We start from the raw sequence: 13,014 nt of genomic DNA, 5'->3' as shown, positions 1-13,014 counted from the left end.
CACACTGGCCTATGATGTTCTGGGGTCCTGGGACCGTGTCTCCTACTGTCAACCCGGCCTGAACCTCAGAAATCTGTATCTTGCCCAGCCAAGCATTTTTGGAGACCTGCAGGCCCAGAACTCTCCCTTTCACTCCCCCTCATCCCCACCCAAACCAGGGTTAGCCGGGTCTGTACCCCAGTTGGTCACCTGTGAATTTGGGAGGGTCTCCTGCCCCGTGGCCCTGTCTCCTGTCCACCTGGTCCCTGCCACCCTGGTAGGCTCAGCTCAGACATCACTGCCCTGTGAGAGCGACTCTGACAGCCTGGGACCCAGAGCGGGTGGCGCTCTGGCCGCGGCCGGGCCGGGCCAACTTCTCTACACAGCATCTCCATCCCTCCTGTCCTCTCTCCCCTGCCATCTGGCAGTTCCATGGGGGCAGAGGCTGAGGCCGACACATGGCGTGGCCACTGGGGCTTGGCACAGAATAGTTCAGGTGTGTCCAGGGAATGAATGGATCGGCAATGACTGCAGCACGTCCCCGCCAGGGTGCACAGGCACGAGGGTGTCATCGGGCACCTGTGGTGGCTGGCCTGCGGGGACGTGTGAGGTGGCCGTCTCTCTGGTTCTCCCCCACCCTCCCTGGTGTTTCTTCTCTCTCTCTCCCTTGCTGGCTTCTCCCCACCTGCTCATGCCAGGAGGCAGTCCTCAGCCTCTTTTCTGTGTCCTGTCTCCCAGGTGACCTCGGCAGTGACCACTCCAAGGTAGCATCTCCATGCAGACCCCTTCCTCTGCTTGCCTCTTGACCCTCAAACTTGGTGTGACCACAAGGGCTCCTGGCCTTCCCCTGCGAGCCTGTGCCTCCCAGCTGGCCCCATCCCAGGTGCTCTCACCTGTCCAGCTGCTTGGCCAAAAAGCTGTGCAGCCTCTTGTCTCCTTCACCTCACCCATCACAGATCCTGTCGGGTTGACCTTTGCAGTATTTCCAGACCCGACTGCTACTTGCCTCCATGGATGGCAGCCTGAGCCCCCCATGACCTAGTCTAACAGCCCCTCACCTCTGAGTATTCCACTGAGCCAGTTGCTCAGCCCACTTCCCTCCTCTGCTGGAGCCCTCGATGGCTCCCACCTCCCCTGCATCTCCTAACACTCCTCTCTCCCCGGCAGCCACGCCCCTCCTGGCCAGCCCCCACCTGCCTGGCAGGCTGTCCCTTCTGCCTGGACATGTGCTCGTCTCACTGTCACCTCGTCGGATGTTTGCTCAAGTGCCCTCTGCTCTGAGGATCCTTCCTCGACTTCCTACTTAAGGTGGCACCCACCCCCGCTGCACCTCAGCACCCTGGTCTCCATCACCCACTCTCTTCCACAAGACTCACGACCACCTCCTTCTCACGTTTGCTCGTCTGGTGTCCCTCCGCACCATCACAGGGTTTCTGTCTGTCTTGTTCACCATGTGCTCCTCGGGCCTGGCACAGTGCTGTCAGCACATGCAAGGTGCTCCCCATGAAGCTTTGTTGAGTGAGTGGTTGCATAGGCAGGGCTCAGCGACTGTGCTGCAGGCTGGGAGGTGAGCACCTTGAGGGTGGGGCCAGCTGGCTCTGCGCCTTCCGGGAAGCAGCCTGCAGCCTCTGACACTCGCCCTCCCCGCAGACATCAACGAGTGTGTGACGGACCTTCACATGTGCAGCCGGGACGAGCACTGCGTGAACACGGTGGGCTCCTTCCGCTGCTACAAGTCTCTCACCTGCGAGCCCGGCTACGCGCTCCAGAATGGAGAGTGCACAGGTGAGGCGTGCCTGCTGGAGGCCCCGCCCACCTCCCGCCTCCTGGCCCGCCCAAGCCCCGCCCTGTCCACCTGCCACCCCGCCCCTGCCCCGCCCCATCCCACCTCCTGCCCAAAGCCTTGCCCCTTCCGGCAAGCTCTCAGCACTTGGGTTTCTTGCCGGTGGGAAGACCCCACAGATGATGGATGGTGTTTGGGGCGGGGCGGGCGTCTGAGACTGGTGGGAGGGTCAAGGTAGACGTGTCTGGGTGTCAGTTATTCCCCTCCCCACGCCTCGCTCCTCTGTGGGTGTGCTGAGGTGGAATGGCACAGAAGGATCACTTCTAACCAGAAAATTCTAGGCTCCTAAGAAGAGAGAGAATTCCCACTGAACCGTTTCAGCAGATGCTTCCCCAGCTTGGTCTGTGTGCCTGGGTTCTCGGTGTCAGGGCTACTGGTGGGCACCTGCTCTTGTTTCTGACCTCCTGATGAAGCAGGCAGGGGCACACAGGCAGACCAGGATGGCGGGTGGCCGCTGGCTGGGGGTTCCTTTAGCTGGGGATCCAGAGAGGCTAGCCCCCTGTGGAGGTGATGTCCAGGTGGAGACCTGCAGGGTGAGATGCCCCTGGGGAAGGTGTTCCAGGCAGAGGCAGCAGCAAGTGAGAGGCATTTCTGAGGAGACAGGGGTCTTGGCACAAGGAGCAGAAAGGAAGTCTCAGGCGGGAGCCTGTGCCAGCGGGAGGGGGCGCAGCGTCGGCAGCCCTGGTTAGGCGAGGAGTTGGAAGTCTTTCACACGTGACGGAAGGCATTTTATTTCTAACTGAAAACGTCCAGAAGAATGAGATGAGACCCAGGAGGGGGAGACCCACAGAAGTGCCTCATTATTGCAAGCCTGGAGGCTGCCTGTGAGAAGAGGCCCTGAGGCCGGGCGAGAGCTCAGGGAGGCGGATGAACACACTCACACTCCGGGTCCGCCCTAAGCTGGGCGTGGAGCCGGGGTGGGGTGAGCTGGGAGATGAGCCCAGCCCCCTCGGCACACCCATGCGCACACCCATGCGCACAACCTGCGTGCACGTGCACGAGGGCACACGCAGACCCCGGACAAGCCCTCTTCGGAGAACCCTGACACCTTGTGGCGGGGGTTGGCGCCATGCCACTCGCCCTCTGTGTTGCTTTTCTGCTCCGTGCCTCAGTTTCCTCGTCTATGAAAACAGCCTGATGTACCTCTGAGCACAGGGCTGGCACTTTGTAAGCCGTGGGGCGCTGCCCAGCAGTGAGGGCCCCTGTGCCCTGCTGTGACCACACTGCAGGTGGGGACAGGGTACCATCCATCCGTCCTCAGGAGCTCCAAGACTGGCTGCTGCCAGTGCCAGCCCCCGACAAGCCTGGAGGAGCGACTTTAGGGATCTGAGCACACACCCCCGTTTCCGTCCCAGGGGGCGGGGCAGAGGTTAGGCTCGCAGGCCTGGGAGCAGCGCCCCAGCTGTGGAACCTTGTCTGTGCCTCAGCTTCCCCTGTGTGAGGAGGGGCTCATCACAGCCCCTGATTCTGGGTTAACCTGAGCACTAAATAGCACATCTTGGGGGCTGGGACAGCGCCGGGGGCCACGGTGGAAGGGTGATGTCGTGGTTACGCCGGCACGCGCCACGCCGCTCCCGCAATGCAGGAGACTGTTGCAACGGTCAGGGTCACAGTGGGGAGGTGTGGCCGGGGCCCCTGACGCTGGCCCTGGTCTGTATGGCAGATGTGGACGAGTGTGAGCTGGGCACGCACGGCTGCCAGGCGGGCTCCGTGTGCCAGAACACCGAGGGCTCCTTCCGCTGCCAGGCCCGGCAGCGCTGCATGGAGGGCTTCCTGCAGGACCCTGAGAGCAACTGCGTGGGTGAGAGGGGCCTGGGAGGGGCGCTGCCCACCCTGGGCATCCCGGCGGGGGTCGTCGTGGGCGCGGGGCTCCGAGGGCTTTAGGATGGGGGGGCCCGGCCCGCTGGCCTCCCCTCCCCCAGCGTCAGGGTCCCCACCCGGGAATGACATGTCAGTGCCTGGGCCCTAGGAGGCAGGTGCAGGATGGAAGCTCTTGTTATCCTGAGCTGATGATGATCTCATCTGGGCTGAGCTGCGTCTCTCGTGGCCTCAGTTTACCCACGTGTGGGATAGGACTGGTGTATCTCAATTTTTTTAACCTAGCCAACAGTGCTCGGGTTCTGGGAGGGGGCGCCCCTGGGTCCTGGGACAGTCTGAGCTCACAGCCCTGACCTGGCTGGTTTGGGGCCTAGGGCAGCACTAGAGTCAGATGCTGGGGCCTGGGGAGGGGCTGCACCGGGCTCCCCATCACCTGCACCCACCCCCACAGACATCAATGAGTGCACGTCCCTCTCTGAGCCCTGTCGGCCCGGCTTCAGCTGCATCAACACGGTGGGCTCCTACACGTGTCAGAGGAACCCCATCATCTGTGGGCGCGGCTACCACGCTAGCCAGGACGGGACCAAGTGCGTGGGTAAGGCCCGCCTCCCCGCCAGCCTGGCCTCCTGGTCCCCTGGGCGGCGGGAGGCCCGAGCCGGGGGAGAGCCCGGGCCTCAGGGTGCCCTGCGTGCCTCTCCCCGCAGACGTGAATGAGTGTGAGGCAGGCACGCACCAGTGCGGCGAGGGCCAGGTGTGCCGCAACCTCCCCGGCTCCTACCGCTGTGACTGCAAGGCCGGCTTCCAGTGGGATGCTTTTGGCCGGGCCTGCGTCGGTAGGTGGGGACCGGTGGCTGGGACCCCCTCTGCCTACCCTGAGAGATGCCCACCTGCCCCGGGGCCCCCCGGGCCAGCCTGCTGGCGGCCTCCTTCCTGCCCCTGCCCCCACCCTCTTGCTCTGCCCAGGCCTCTGGGCTTGTCCGCCTTCCTACTGTCCTGTTGAGGCTTTGCTCTCTGTCCCTGTCACCTTCTTTTCTGGCCCTGTTGTGTCTCTGTTCCCTCCATCTCCCTCCAGCGTCCTCACCGCTTCCTCTCCTAGTCCCTCCCTGTCTTTCCTCCTGGATTCTGGGGTCCCTCTCCCCATGCAGCTGCCCTTCTACCCGGGGTGGAGGGAACTGGCTTCCGGGCCACCTCTGCCCCCGACTGAGGCCGGCCCCGCCCCTGCCACAGACGTGAACGAGTGCTGGGCCTCGCCGAGCCGCCTGTGCCAGCACACCTGCGAGAACACGCCCGGGTCCTACCGCTGCTCCTGCGCCTCTGGCTTCCGGCTGGCTGCCGACGGCAAGCGCTGTGAAGGTACCACTGCCCTGGGCCCCGAGCCCCAGCCTCCGCCGTCACCCCCACCACCCCTGCTTCGGGCCACTTCTCCACCCCTCCAATGTGGCTGGACATCAGAGGCTCAGAGATGAAGCCAGCATGGCCCCCCAGAGCTCAGGGCCTGGTAGAGCAGATCAGCCAAGGGGGTGCTCCGTCTCCCCATCCTTCACTCACATCGCTTATCCCCCGGGGGTCAAGGGCAGGTCCTTGTCAGCACCTCGGTGACACCTCCCAGAGCCATCTGTACCAAGTCCCGTGGACCCTCAGTGGGGCACCGTTTAGCTCTCCACCAGGGGGATCCGAGCCCGACCTGTGGCTGCCTCTTCCAGGCAGCAGGCCAAGACTCCACCAGCAAGCCCATTCCTGCCCCTGCCTCAGCTGCGTGTCCCAGGCAGGTTCCTTGCCCTTTTCCGGGCCTCCATCAGCACCAAGTGGAGGCTGGAACTAGTGGTCTCTCCAGATCAGGCTCCAGGTGAGCTGGGACCTGGCCGTTATCTCGGGGCTGGGGGGCTCCACCCTGACCACTGGCGGCTTCTCTGCAGATGTGAATGAGTGTGAGGCCCAGCGCTGCAGCCAGGAGTGCGCCAACATCTACGGCTCCTACCAGTGCTACTGCCGCCAGGGCTACCAGCTGGCCGAGGACGGGCACTCCTGCACTGGTACCTCTCCTCTGCCTGGGGCCCCTTCCCGAGAAGCATTGCGCCTCGCGTGCGGGCTCCTGGAGAGTCCCCGCCTGGCAGGCGACACACGGGCCACACAGAGCCTTAGCCTGAGGTCGGGGTTCGAGTCCCAGCTCTGCAATTTCCTGGCTGTGCCGCCCGGGGCACGTGCTTCCCAAGGCCGACTTCAGGCTCCCGCTGCCACCCTTCCTCGGCCACAAAGTGGAGATGATGGTCCTGACCTCAGCCGGATGAAGGATGAAATTAAATACAGTTGATCCTTGAACGATGTGGGAGTTAGGGCCTCCCCTCCCTTGCAATCGAAAATGCATGTATAACTTTCCAGTCGCCCCTTTGTATCCGTGGTTCCACGTCTGTGATTCAGCCAAGGGCGGGTGGTGTAGATCTATAGAATTTTTGGGGAAAAAATCAGCCTGGACACAGACTGTGCAGCTCAAACCTGTGGTGTTCAAGGGTCAGCTGTACTATGTCCAGCTCCTGTCTGGTACCCGAGGGGCCCTCAGCAGAGAGTAGCAGTTAAGGAACAGCCTGAGGGAGGAGGCCCTGGAATGGGGTCCCGTGTGCTGTGTGGCCACAGGCCCCTCTCCCTCCTCAGCCCTGTTGTCCTCATCTGTAAGACGGGCCCCCAGGCTGTGGCGGGGACAGGATGACCGTCAGTGGTGGGGCCCTGTGGTCCGGGGCTTCACGAGGGGCTGCTCTTCTCTCTGGCAGACATCGATGAGTGCGCTCAGGGTGCCGGCATCCTCTGCACCTTCCGCTGTATCAATGTGCCCGGGAGCTACCAGTGCGCATGTCCGGAGCACGGCTACACCATGACGGCCAACGGGAGGTCCTGCAAGGGTGAGGGAGGGCCCACCCTCGCAAATAAGCACAGAAGGCCTCACACAGCTCGCTGTGCACTTGGAGCTCTGACCCCAAGTGCATAAACAGAGTGGTTGACACCACCAGTGGCCACATTAACCAAGGTCTATGCCTAGGACGAGGGAGGTGGCAGTCTTCCTGCTGCCTGACCCAGCTCAGTCTTCGAGGCTCAGCCTCCGCTCTGGGCCCTGCCCTGGGAGCAGGATGGAGATCTTGTGGGGTGGTTCTGAGAGGCAGGAGACCTATCCAGGGAGAAGCCTGGAGAAGAGAATCCTCAGGGGTCCCAGGAGCTGGCTTCCTGGCGCAGAGCTGCCTGCTTTTTAATTTAAAAAATAATTGGTATGGGTTCCGTAAAAGACAAGGGTGTTACCTGCTGTAAATAGCAGTTTCGACTTTATGTTCCTAGAGAGTGATCTCATTTTTGGGACCAAGGCTCTGTTTCACCTGGTGGTGGCAAAACACGGTGCGGGCACTTCTTGTAAAGCTCAGACATGTCAGTGACTTTCACTCTTGAAGGTGCTTCAGGCTGAACACCTGTTTGTGTTCAGGACGTCTCTCCCTGGCCCCTCCTCCCTGGCCAGGCTAGCGCAGGGCCTGGGGGATGGCCGGATGTCGCATGGGTCCTGTCCTGGCACCACAAGGGCGCCAGGCTTGGCTCCTGGGTGTGGAGTGGATGGACGGGGTAGGGTGCGTGTGCGGGCAGGTGAGCTGTGTGCTCACAGGACGGGCGGCTCTGAGGCCCAGGCCTCCAGGGCGGGATGGGTGGCTCAGAAGAGGGTCTCCAGCCCTGGGGGATCCCTCCCATCATGTTCCTCTGCTCCCCCCAGACCTGGACGAGTGCGCGCTGGGCACCCACAACTGCTCTGAGGCTGAGACCTGTCACAACATCCAGGGTGGCTTCCGCTGCCTGCGCTTCGAGTGTCCCCCCAACTACGTCCGAGTCTCCGAAACGTGAGTGCCCCACCCCAGGCGCAGGCCTGGGGACCCTGCACGATCCCGTGCTGCCCAGGGAGAGGCCAAGTGACCGGTGGCCCCTGCCTTCACCACCTCCTGCTCCTCACGGGCCCCACTGTCAGGTCTGTGGCCTGAGTGACCATCAGTGGTGCAGAAAAACACCTTGCAGAAAGTCTGGGGACTAGAGATGAAAGGAGGAAGGCTCACAGGAACCCTCAGTCCCTCCCTCCCCCTCTCTCCTCCTCTTTCTCTCACACACACGCGCGCGCAACGTGTCAGTTACCTCCTGCTGTGTAACGCGTTATCCCCAGACTTACCCCTGCATATGACAAGCAGTTATTACCTCACAGTTTTGGGGGGGGGCACGAGTAAGGGGCAACTGAGCTGGGGGGTCTGCTCAGGGTCTGTTGGGGCCGTGTCATCTGAGGACTCGCCTGGGCCTGCAGGACCCGCAGCCCACTCGTGGCTCCGGGTGAGAGGCCTCAGCGCCTCGCCACGCAGGCCTGTCTGTGGGGCTGGAGCTGCCCCAGCACGGGTCGTCGAGAGGACAAGCGGCAGTCCTTCGTAAACTGACTTAATCTTAACAGCGACGTGTTATCGCTGCTGCCCCTGGCCACACAGTCCCGCACTGCGGAGGGGTGTCCCCTGGGAGGGGACACAAGGTGTGACTGCCAGAGGCAGGACACCGGGGGCCATCTCCCAGGCTGGCGACCACGCTCCCTGCTGACGCCTCTCGGCACTCTACCGTGTTCCCGTCCTTTCCTCACTAAACCTGCACGTCCATCAAGTACTCTTGTTTCTCCTGTCGCCCGACTTGTTTCCCGCTGTGTTTTCCTTTGCTGGTTATTTTCCAGGTTTTTAGTGACACATGCTTACAAAAATGTTCAAAAATAAAAGCACAAAGCGAACGCTCTTGCTGCTCCGCCAAAACTAGTTGCATGACTGTGGACGGCGGGGTCAGAGGGTCCATCTTCCCCGGCGGTGCTGTCCCGCGGATGTGCTAGTTTGTCCGAAGCTTGCTTTCTCTGCCTTGCCTCCTCTTTCACGTCTGTGCATGCAGCGCCCCCGGGCGGCCTTTCCCAGCATGTGCGCGCCCGTGATAGCCCCCCTCCCCCCCCCCGCCTGCCCCGCTGCCGTGTGCCGTGTTCAGTAGGATACACACTGCCAGGGAGTGTCCAAGTGCAGGTGTGTTGGGACATTTAGGTGTGTCTGGGCGCCTCTGGGCAGGGGACCCCCCTTCTCTGGGTTTTAGTTGCCCCGTCTGCAGCATGGGGTGCATGGTAGCGCCACCCCCAGGGTCGGTGCGAAGACTGGATGAGTGAAAGCACGCCGTGAGTTTACGCAGTGTGTGGCGTAGCCTGGCACTGCACGGTGTTACTCCAGCCCCGCGTGGCTGTGCGCTGCCGTCCACCAGCTGGGGAACTCCGCTCAGACCGTCCTCTGGAGCTGCAGAGCCCGGGAGCCCCAGCTGCGCCCCATGTTGGAGGCACTGAGGTTTCAGACAGGGATTTGGTGATGGAGGTGACAGTGCCTTGTGGTGCCGAGAAGAGAGCAAATTGTTCCTGGGCTTAGAAGTTGCGGCTGTGGGCGCTGTGGTGTCTGGTGGAGGCCCTGTCATCACTGTCACCTGGCGTGGCCGAGGCTCCAGGCTGTCTCCTCAGTGGGTGTGACTCGGAGCTCTCTGGTGCTCAGAGAGGGAAAAAGGCAGACCATCCCAAGTTAGAAGAGGAGATGGCTCAGGAGAGCCGATTATGGAAGAAAAGGGAATTTGAAAAATGACTAGAACAGTTAAAACACCGTGGCCAGGGAATCCATGCACAGGGGCAGTGCGCAAGGGAGAAATAGATGCAGGAAGGTAAGCATGAAGGAAGGCAGGAAGGAGCTCGGGGACCAGTACGAGCTGCTGGCAAACCCTGCCGGGCACTGTGCTGAGCCCTGCATGTTTATAAACTCACCACATCCCGCCAGTGAAATCGCAAGGCTATTAACCCATCTTCCAGATGAGAAAGCTGAGGTCCAGAGAGGTTAGGGGACCTGTCAGAGCGGGGCTGCTAGAGCTGGTGGTGGAGGCCGGCGCCGAGTCCGGGCTGGGTGGACGTGGGGTGGAGGCGCGGGCGCGAGGTCGCCCGCTGACGCCCACCGCCCGTGCGTCCGTCCCACAGGAAGTGCGAGCGCGCCCTGTGCCACGACTTCATGGAGTGCCAGAACGCGCCGGCGCGCATCACGCACTACCGGCTCAACTTCCAGACCGGGCTCCTGGTGCCGGCGCACATCTTCCGCATCAGCCCGGTGCCCGCCTTCGCAGGGGACACCATCGCCTTGACCATCACCAAAGGCAATGAAGAGGGCTACTTCGGCACGCGCCGCCTCAATGCCTACACCGGCGTCGTCTTCCTGCAGCGGTCCGTGCGCGAGCCGCGGGACTTCGCCCTGGACGTGGAGATGAAGCTCTGGCGGCAGGGCTCCGTCACCACCTTCCTGGCCAAGATGCACATCTTCTTCACCACCTTCGCTCTGTGAGGCACCGCCGCCCCGAGGGCGCGTGGAGCTCCGGGTCCCCCGCTGGTCCTGCGCCCGGCCCTGCACCTCCCTGCGGGGCTGACCGCTGAGTGGAGCCTGGGGGCCGGGCGGGCACCTGGCCGGTTTACTCTGTAAATTAACTTAATTTTGCTGACTCAGGCCTCTCCTGTGCTCCACCCCGGGGGGAGCTTTGAGGGCAGTTCCAGGCTGCAGGTGCCTTAGGGGTGGGGTTGGCTGGCTGTGACGAAGACTGGAAACCGCGACCATGTTGGAGCTTCTGGACTCAACTGGGTGACCTGTCCCCAAAGATGATACTCTGTTTCATGTGCCACTGTGATTAGCTCTTTACCTTTTTTTTTAGTCATTTTTTTTTTGTTTAATTATAAACGTAGTATGCATACATTGCAAATATATATATATATATATATTCAAATAGTACAAAAGGGTTATAAAATTAAAAAGTGGAAAAAGAAAACGCACTTCCTTTGCTGAAGTGTCTGCGGGGACAGTGGTGTCTGAGTGCCTCGGGCCCCAGGCCGGACGTCACGTTGGGTTGTTGAACGGGTCGCAGCGGAAACGTGCTGGCTTCTGACCCTTTCTGCTCATCCTGTTTCTCCCCCTCGCTCCCTACCCGTCCCCTCTTCCCTCCTCTCCTTCTCCGGGCGCGGACCTCAGCTGGCCTGTCACTTTGGGTGCCGTCCAGGAACCGGACGTCTGCGTTTAGCTTCGCTTGCTCCGCCTCCTGGCCTCGCGCGGTTTGTGCCCTGTGACGGGCCTGTGTGGCGCCGCGCAGCGTGGGCACGAGCTGACGCTCAGCTCGCCCAGCGCTTCCTCAGGCCGGCCGGCCTCCGTTGGTGTTACCTCCTCGGAGGCTGTGCCTCGGTGTTCCGGCGTCGTTGGCCATCACTGTCGGTGCTGTGACCTCCCTCACAGTGCCGGGGCTCTGTATGCCATATCGTAGTGGGAGGGAGTAACATGCAGAATGAGACGGAGCCCCCCCCCCCCGGTCATGAGTCATCTGTCGTGTGACCGCGTCCCCTAGGACAGGGCCACGCGGGCTCACAGCTTCCACGCCACCTTGTCAGGCCCCAGAGGCAGATGTGAGCTCAGCTGCCCCCTTTCAGGCTTCTGGCATCACGGAGCTAAGAGACGACGCCCTCTTTCTCCAAGCCCCATCGCACTGGACAAGCGCCAGGCTGCGTTTCCCTTGCTGCGTGGCCTGTGCATCCTCCGCTGCGATGCCCTTTCTCTCCATTTGTTCCCCGGCTCTTCTGCCTTTGGAAGGGATGTTAGGTTTGGCCATCATGCTGGTCTGGACACTAGTCCAGCGAGTGTGTCCCCCGCGGTCCACGGCGTTCGTGTAGGTGGAGTTACGGACGCAGAACCAGAGGGCCGTCTGCACCAGCAGGCAGCAGAGCTGCATTCGCTGTCAACCCTGGTTTTGCTAGACTGGGTGAAGGTGTCGTCCTCCCCGTGTGGCCCTTGGGAACTCTGACACCAAGAGTGAGTCAGTCACAGTCTAGGTGCAGTTCCTGGCTTAGGAGGCACCCCTGCTTCCTGCGCCCACGAATGCAGCCTTGAGCCAAGGACAGCTGCATCAGATACTCAGAAAGAAAGCTGAGATAATGTGAGGTGGGGGAGGAGGAAGTGTCATACCAGCGTCGTCCTCTGTGGGGAGAACTGTGCAGCCACAGCGGCGTGCGCCCTCCCCCAGACCACCTGGAAGAGCGGAGGGGTCTGTCTGGTGGGGACCCTTGGCCCCCGGTGTTGAGTGTGAATATAGACGCAGGAAGGCATGAAGGAAGCCCTTCCTGCCTGTGTCCCTCACCCCCCCCCCCCCCGCCAGGCTAGACACCCGGGGCTTCTAAACGCCCTTCTGATCCTTCACCTGAGCGTTGCTCCAAGGAGGACGTCTCTCTGCCCAGCTCTGGACACTGGGCTGTCACGTGTGCCCCCTGGTCTGAAGAAATGTGACTCGGTGGTCTGGATTGGCACCCTGCGTCCCGTGCCCACGCCCTTAGGGCGCCCCGAGCATTTGTGTCCGGCACTGGGCTGGGCGTGCAGAGCGCCTTCCAGAGTAGATGTCTCTTCTTGGCAGGACCCACGTGTCGCCTCCTGGGGCTTCCGTAGGCAGTGCGTCTGGCCAGCCGTGGGCAGGCCGTCTTCCCCGGGGGTTCCACCTCACGGCCATCTGTGCCTCAGCGGGAGCGAGGGGAGCCTGTCTGCATTCAGCCCATCCCAGCGTTGCTGCCGCCTGTGACGGTCCGTTCATGTCGTGGACCCGGCACCCCACAGGAACACATCAGGACGCCTGCCTGCAGTGCCAGTCACCTGAGCCGGGAGGGGCATTCTTCTGAAGGACAGTGGCATGTCCTGCTTTTAGGCAACCCTCCAGTCCACGTAGTGAGTTCTCTAGGCTGTGTCCCCATGGGCATCCCTTCAATAGCCAGGTTTTCATTACCCTCTGCCTGAATACATGGCCAGGCCATGGCCACCACCTGGGAATCAGTGAAGAACCAAACACGGGGGCCAACAGCCCGCAGCTCCGCCCACTGATTTGTTTTTGTCTTGTTCCATTAGCCGGGCAGCCTTGCACATGGGATGTCGTCCACACACCTTGAAACAGCTGTCCATAAGCCAGGCCGTTCTTTGTTGGCCAATCAAGAGCGTTCATAGGGCACCACCCAGGTGGCCACAGGGTCTGGTCGCCCCTCAGGTGAGTCCACAGCTGGCGGGGCGAGCTCTGCCTGCTGGCGACCGTCCTGAGGCCCTCACTGCATGCCTCCTGAAGCGCCTTCCTGCACAAACCAGCTCTCTTCTGTGGAGGAGCTCTGGTGGCCGCTGCCCTCCCCACTGATGCTCCTCCCGCAGCACCAGGACGTCGTGGGTATTTCAGGTCGCAAGACAATTGTACGGCCTTCGGTCAGAAGGGCGCCCTCAGCCGAAGCCCCCAGCCAGTAACTGCCAAGTGGAAAACTCCTGCTC

General features: G+C 62.0%; 1 protein-coding gene across 4 annotated transcripts in view; it reads left to right on the top strand.

Moving 5' to 3' along the window:
* The window catches only part of FBLN2 (fibulin 2), a 67,604-nt gene extending 57,147 nt beyond the window's left edge, over positions 1-10,457 (top strand). For 2 of the 4 annotated variants that reach the window (XM_032458739.1, XM_032458741.1), the window contains 9 exons: positions 1,630-1,764; positions 3,486-3,623; positions 4,092-4,235; positions 4,345-4,473; positions 4,868-4,993; positions 5,557-5,673; positions 6,406-6,534; positions 7,383-7,506; positions 9,672-10,029. In XM_032458739.1, coding sequence (XP_032314630.1) covers positions 1,630-1,764; positions 3,486-3,623; positions 4,092-4,235; positions 4,345-4,473; positions 4,868-4,993; positions 5,557-5,673; positions 6,406-6,534; positions 7,383-7,506; positions 9,672-10,029 — 1,400 coding nt within the window. Of the gene's footprint in view, positions 1-1,629; positions 1,765-3,485; positions 3,624-4,091; positions 4,236-4,344; positions 4,474-4,867; positions 4,994-5,556; positions 5,674-6,405; positions 6,535-7,382; positions 7,511-9,671 lie in introns of those variants that run through there. The other 2 variants (XM_032458740.1, XM_032458742.1) reach the window with 2 other exon arrangements.
* The last annotated feature ends 2,557 nt before the right edge of the window (positions 10,458-13,014 follow it).

The sequence above is a fragment of the Camelus ferus genome, chromosome 17 (assembly GCF_009834535.1).
Source record: "Camelus ferus isolate YT-003-E chromosome 17, BCGSAC_Cfer_1.0, whole genome shotgun sequence".
NCBI classification, from domain to species: Eukaryota; Metazoa; Chordata; class Mammalia; order Artiodactyla; family Camelidae; genus Camelus; species Camelus ferus.
This window is presented reverse-complemented; position numbering and strand designations above follow the sequence as displayed.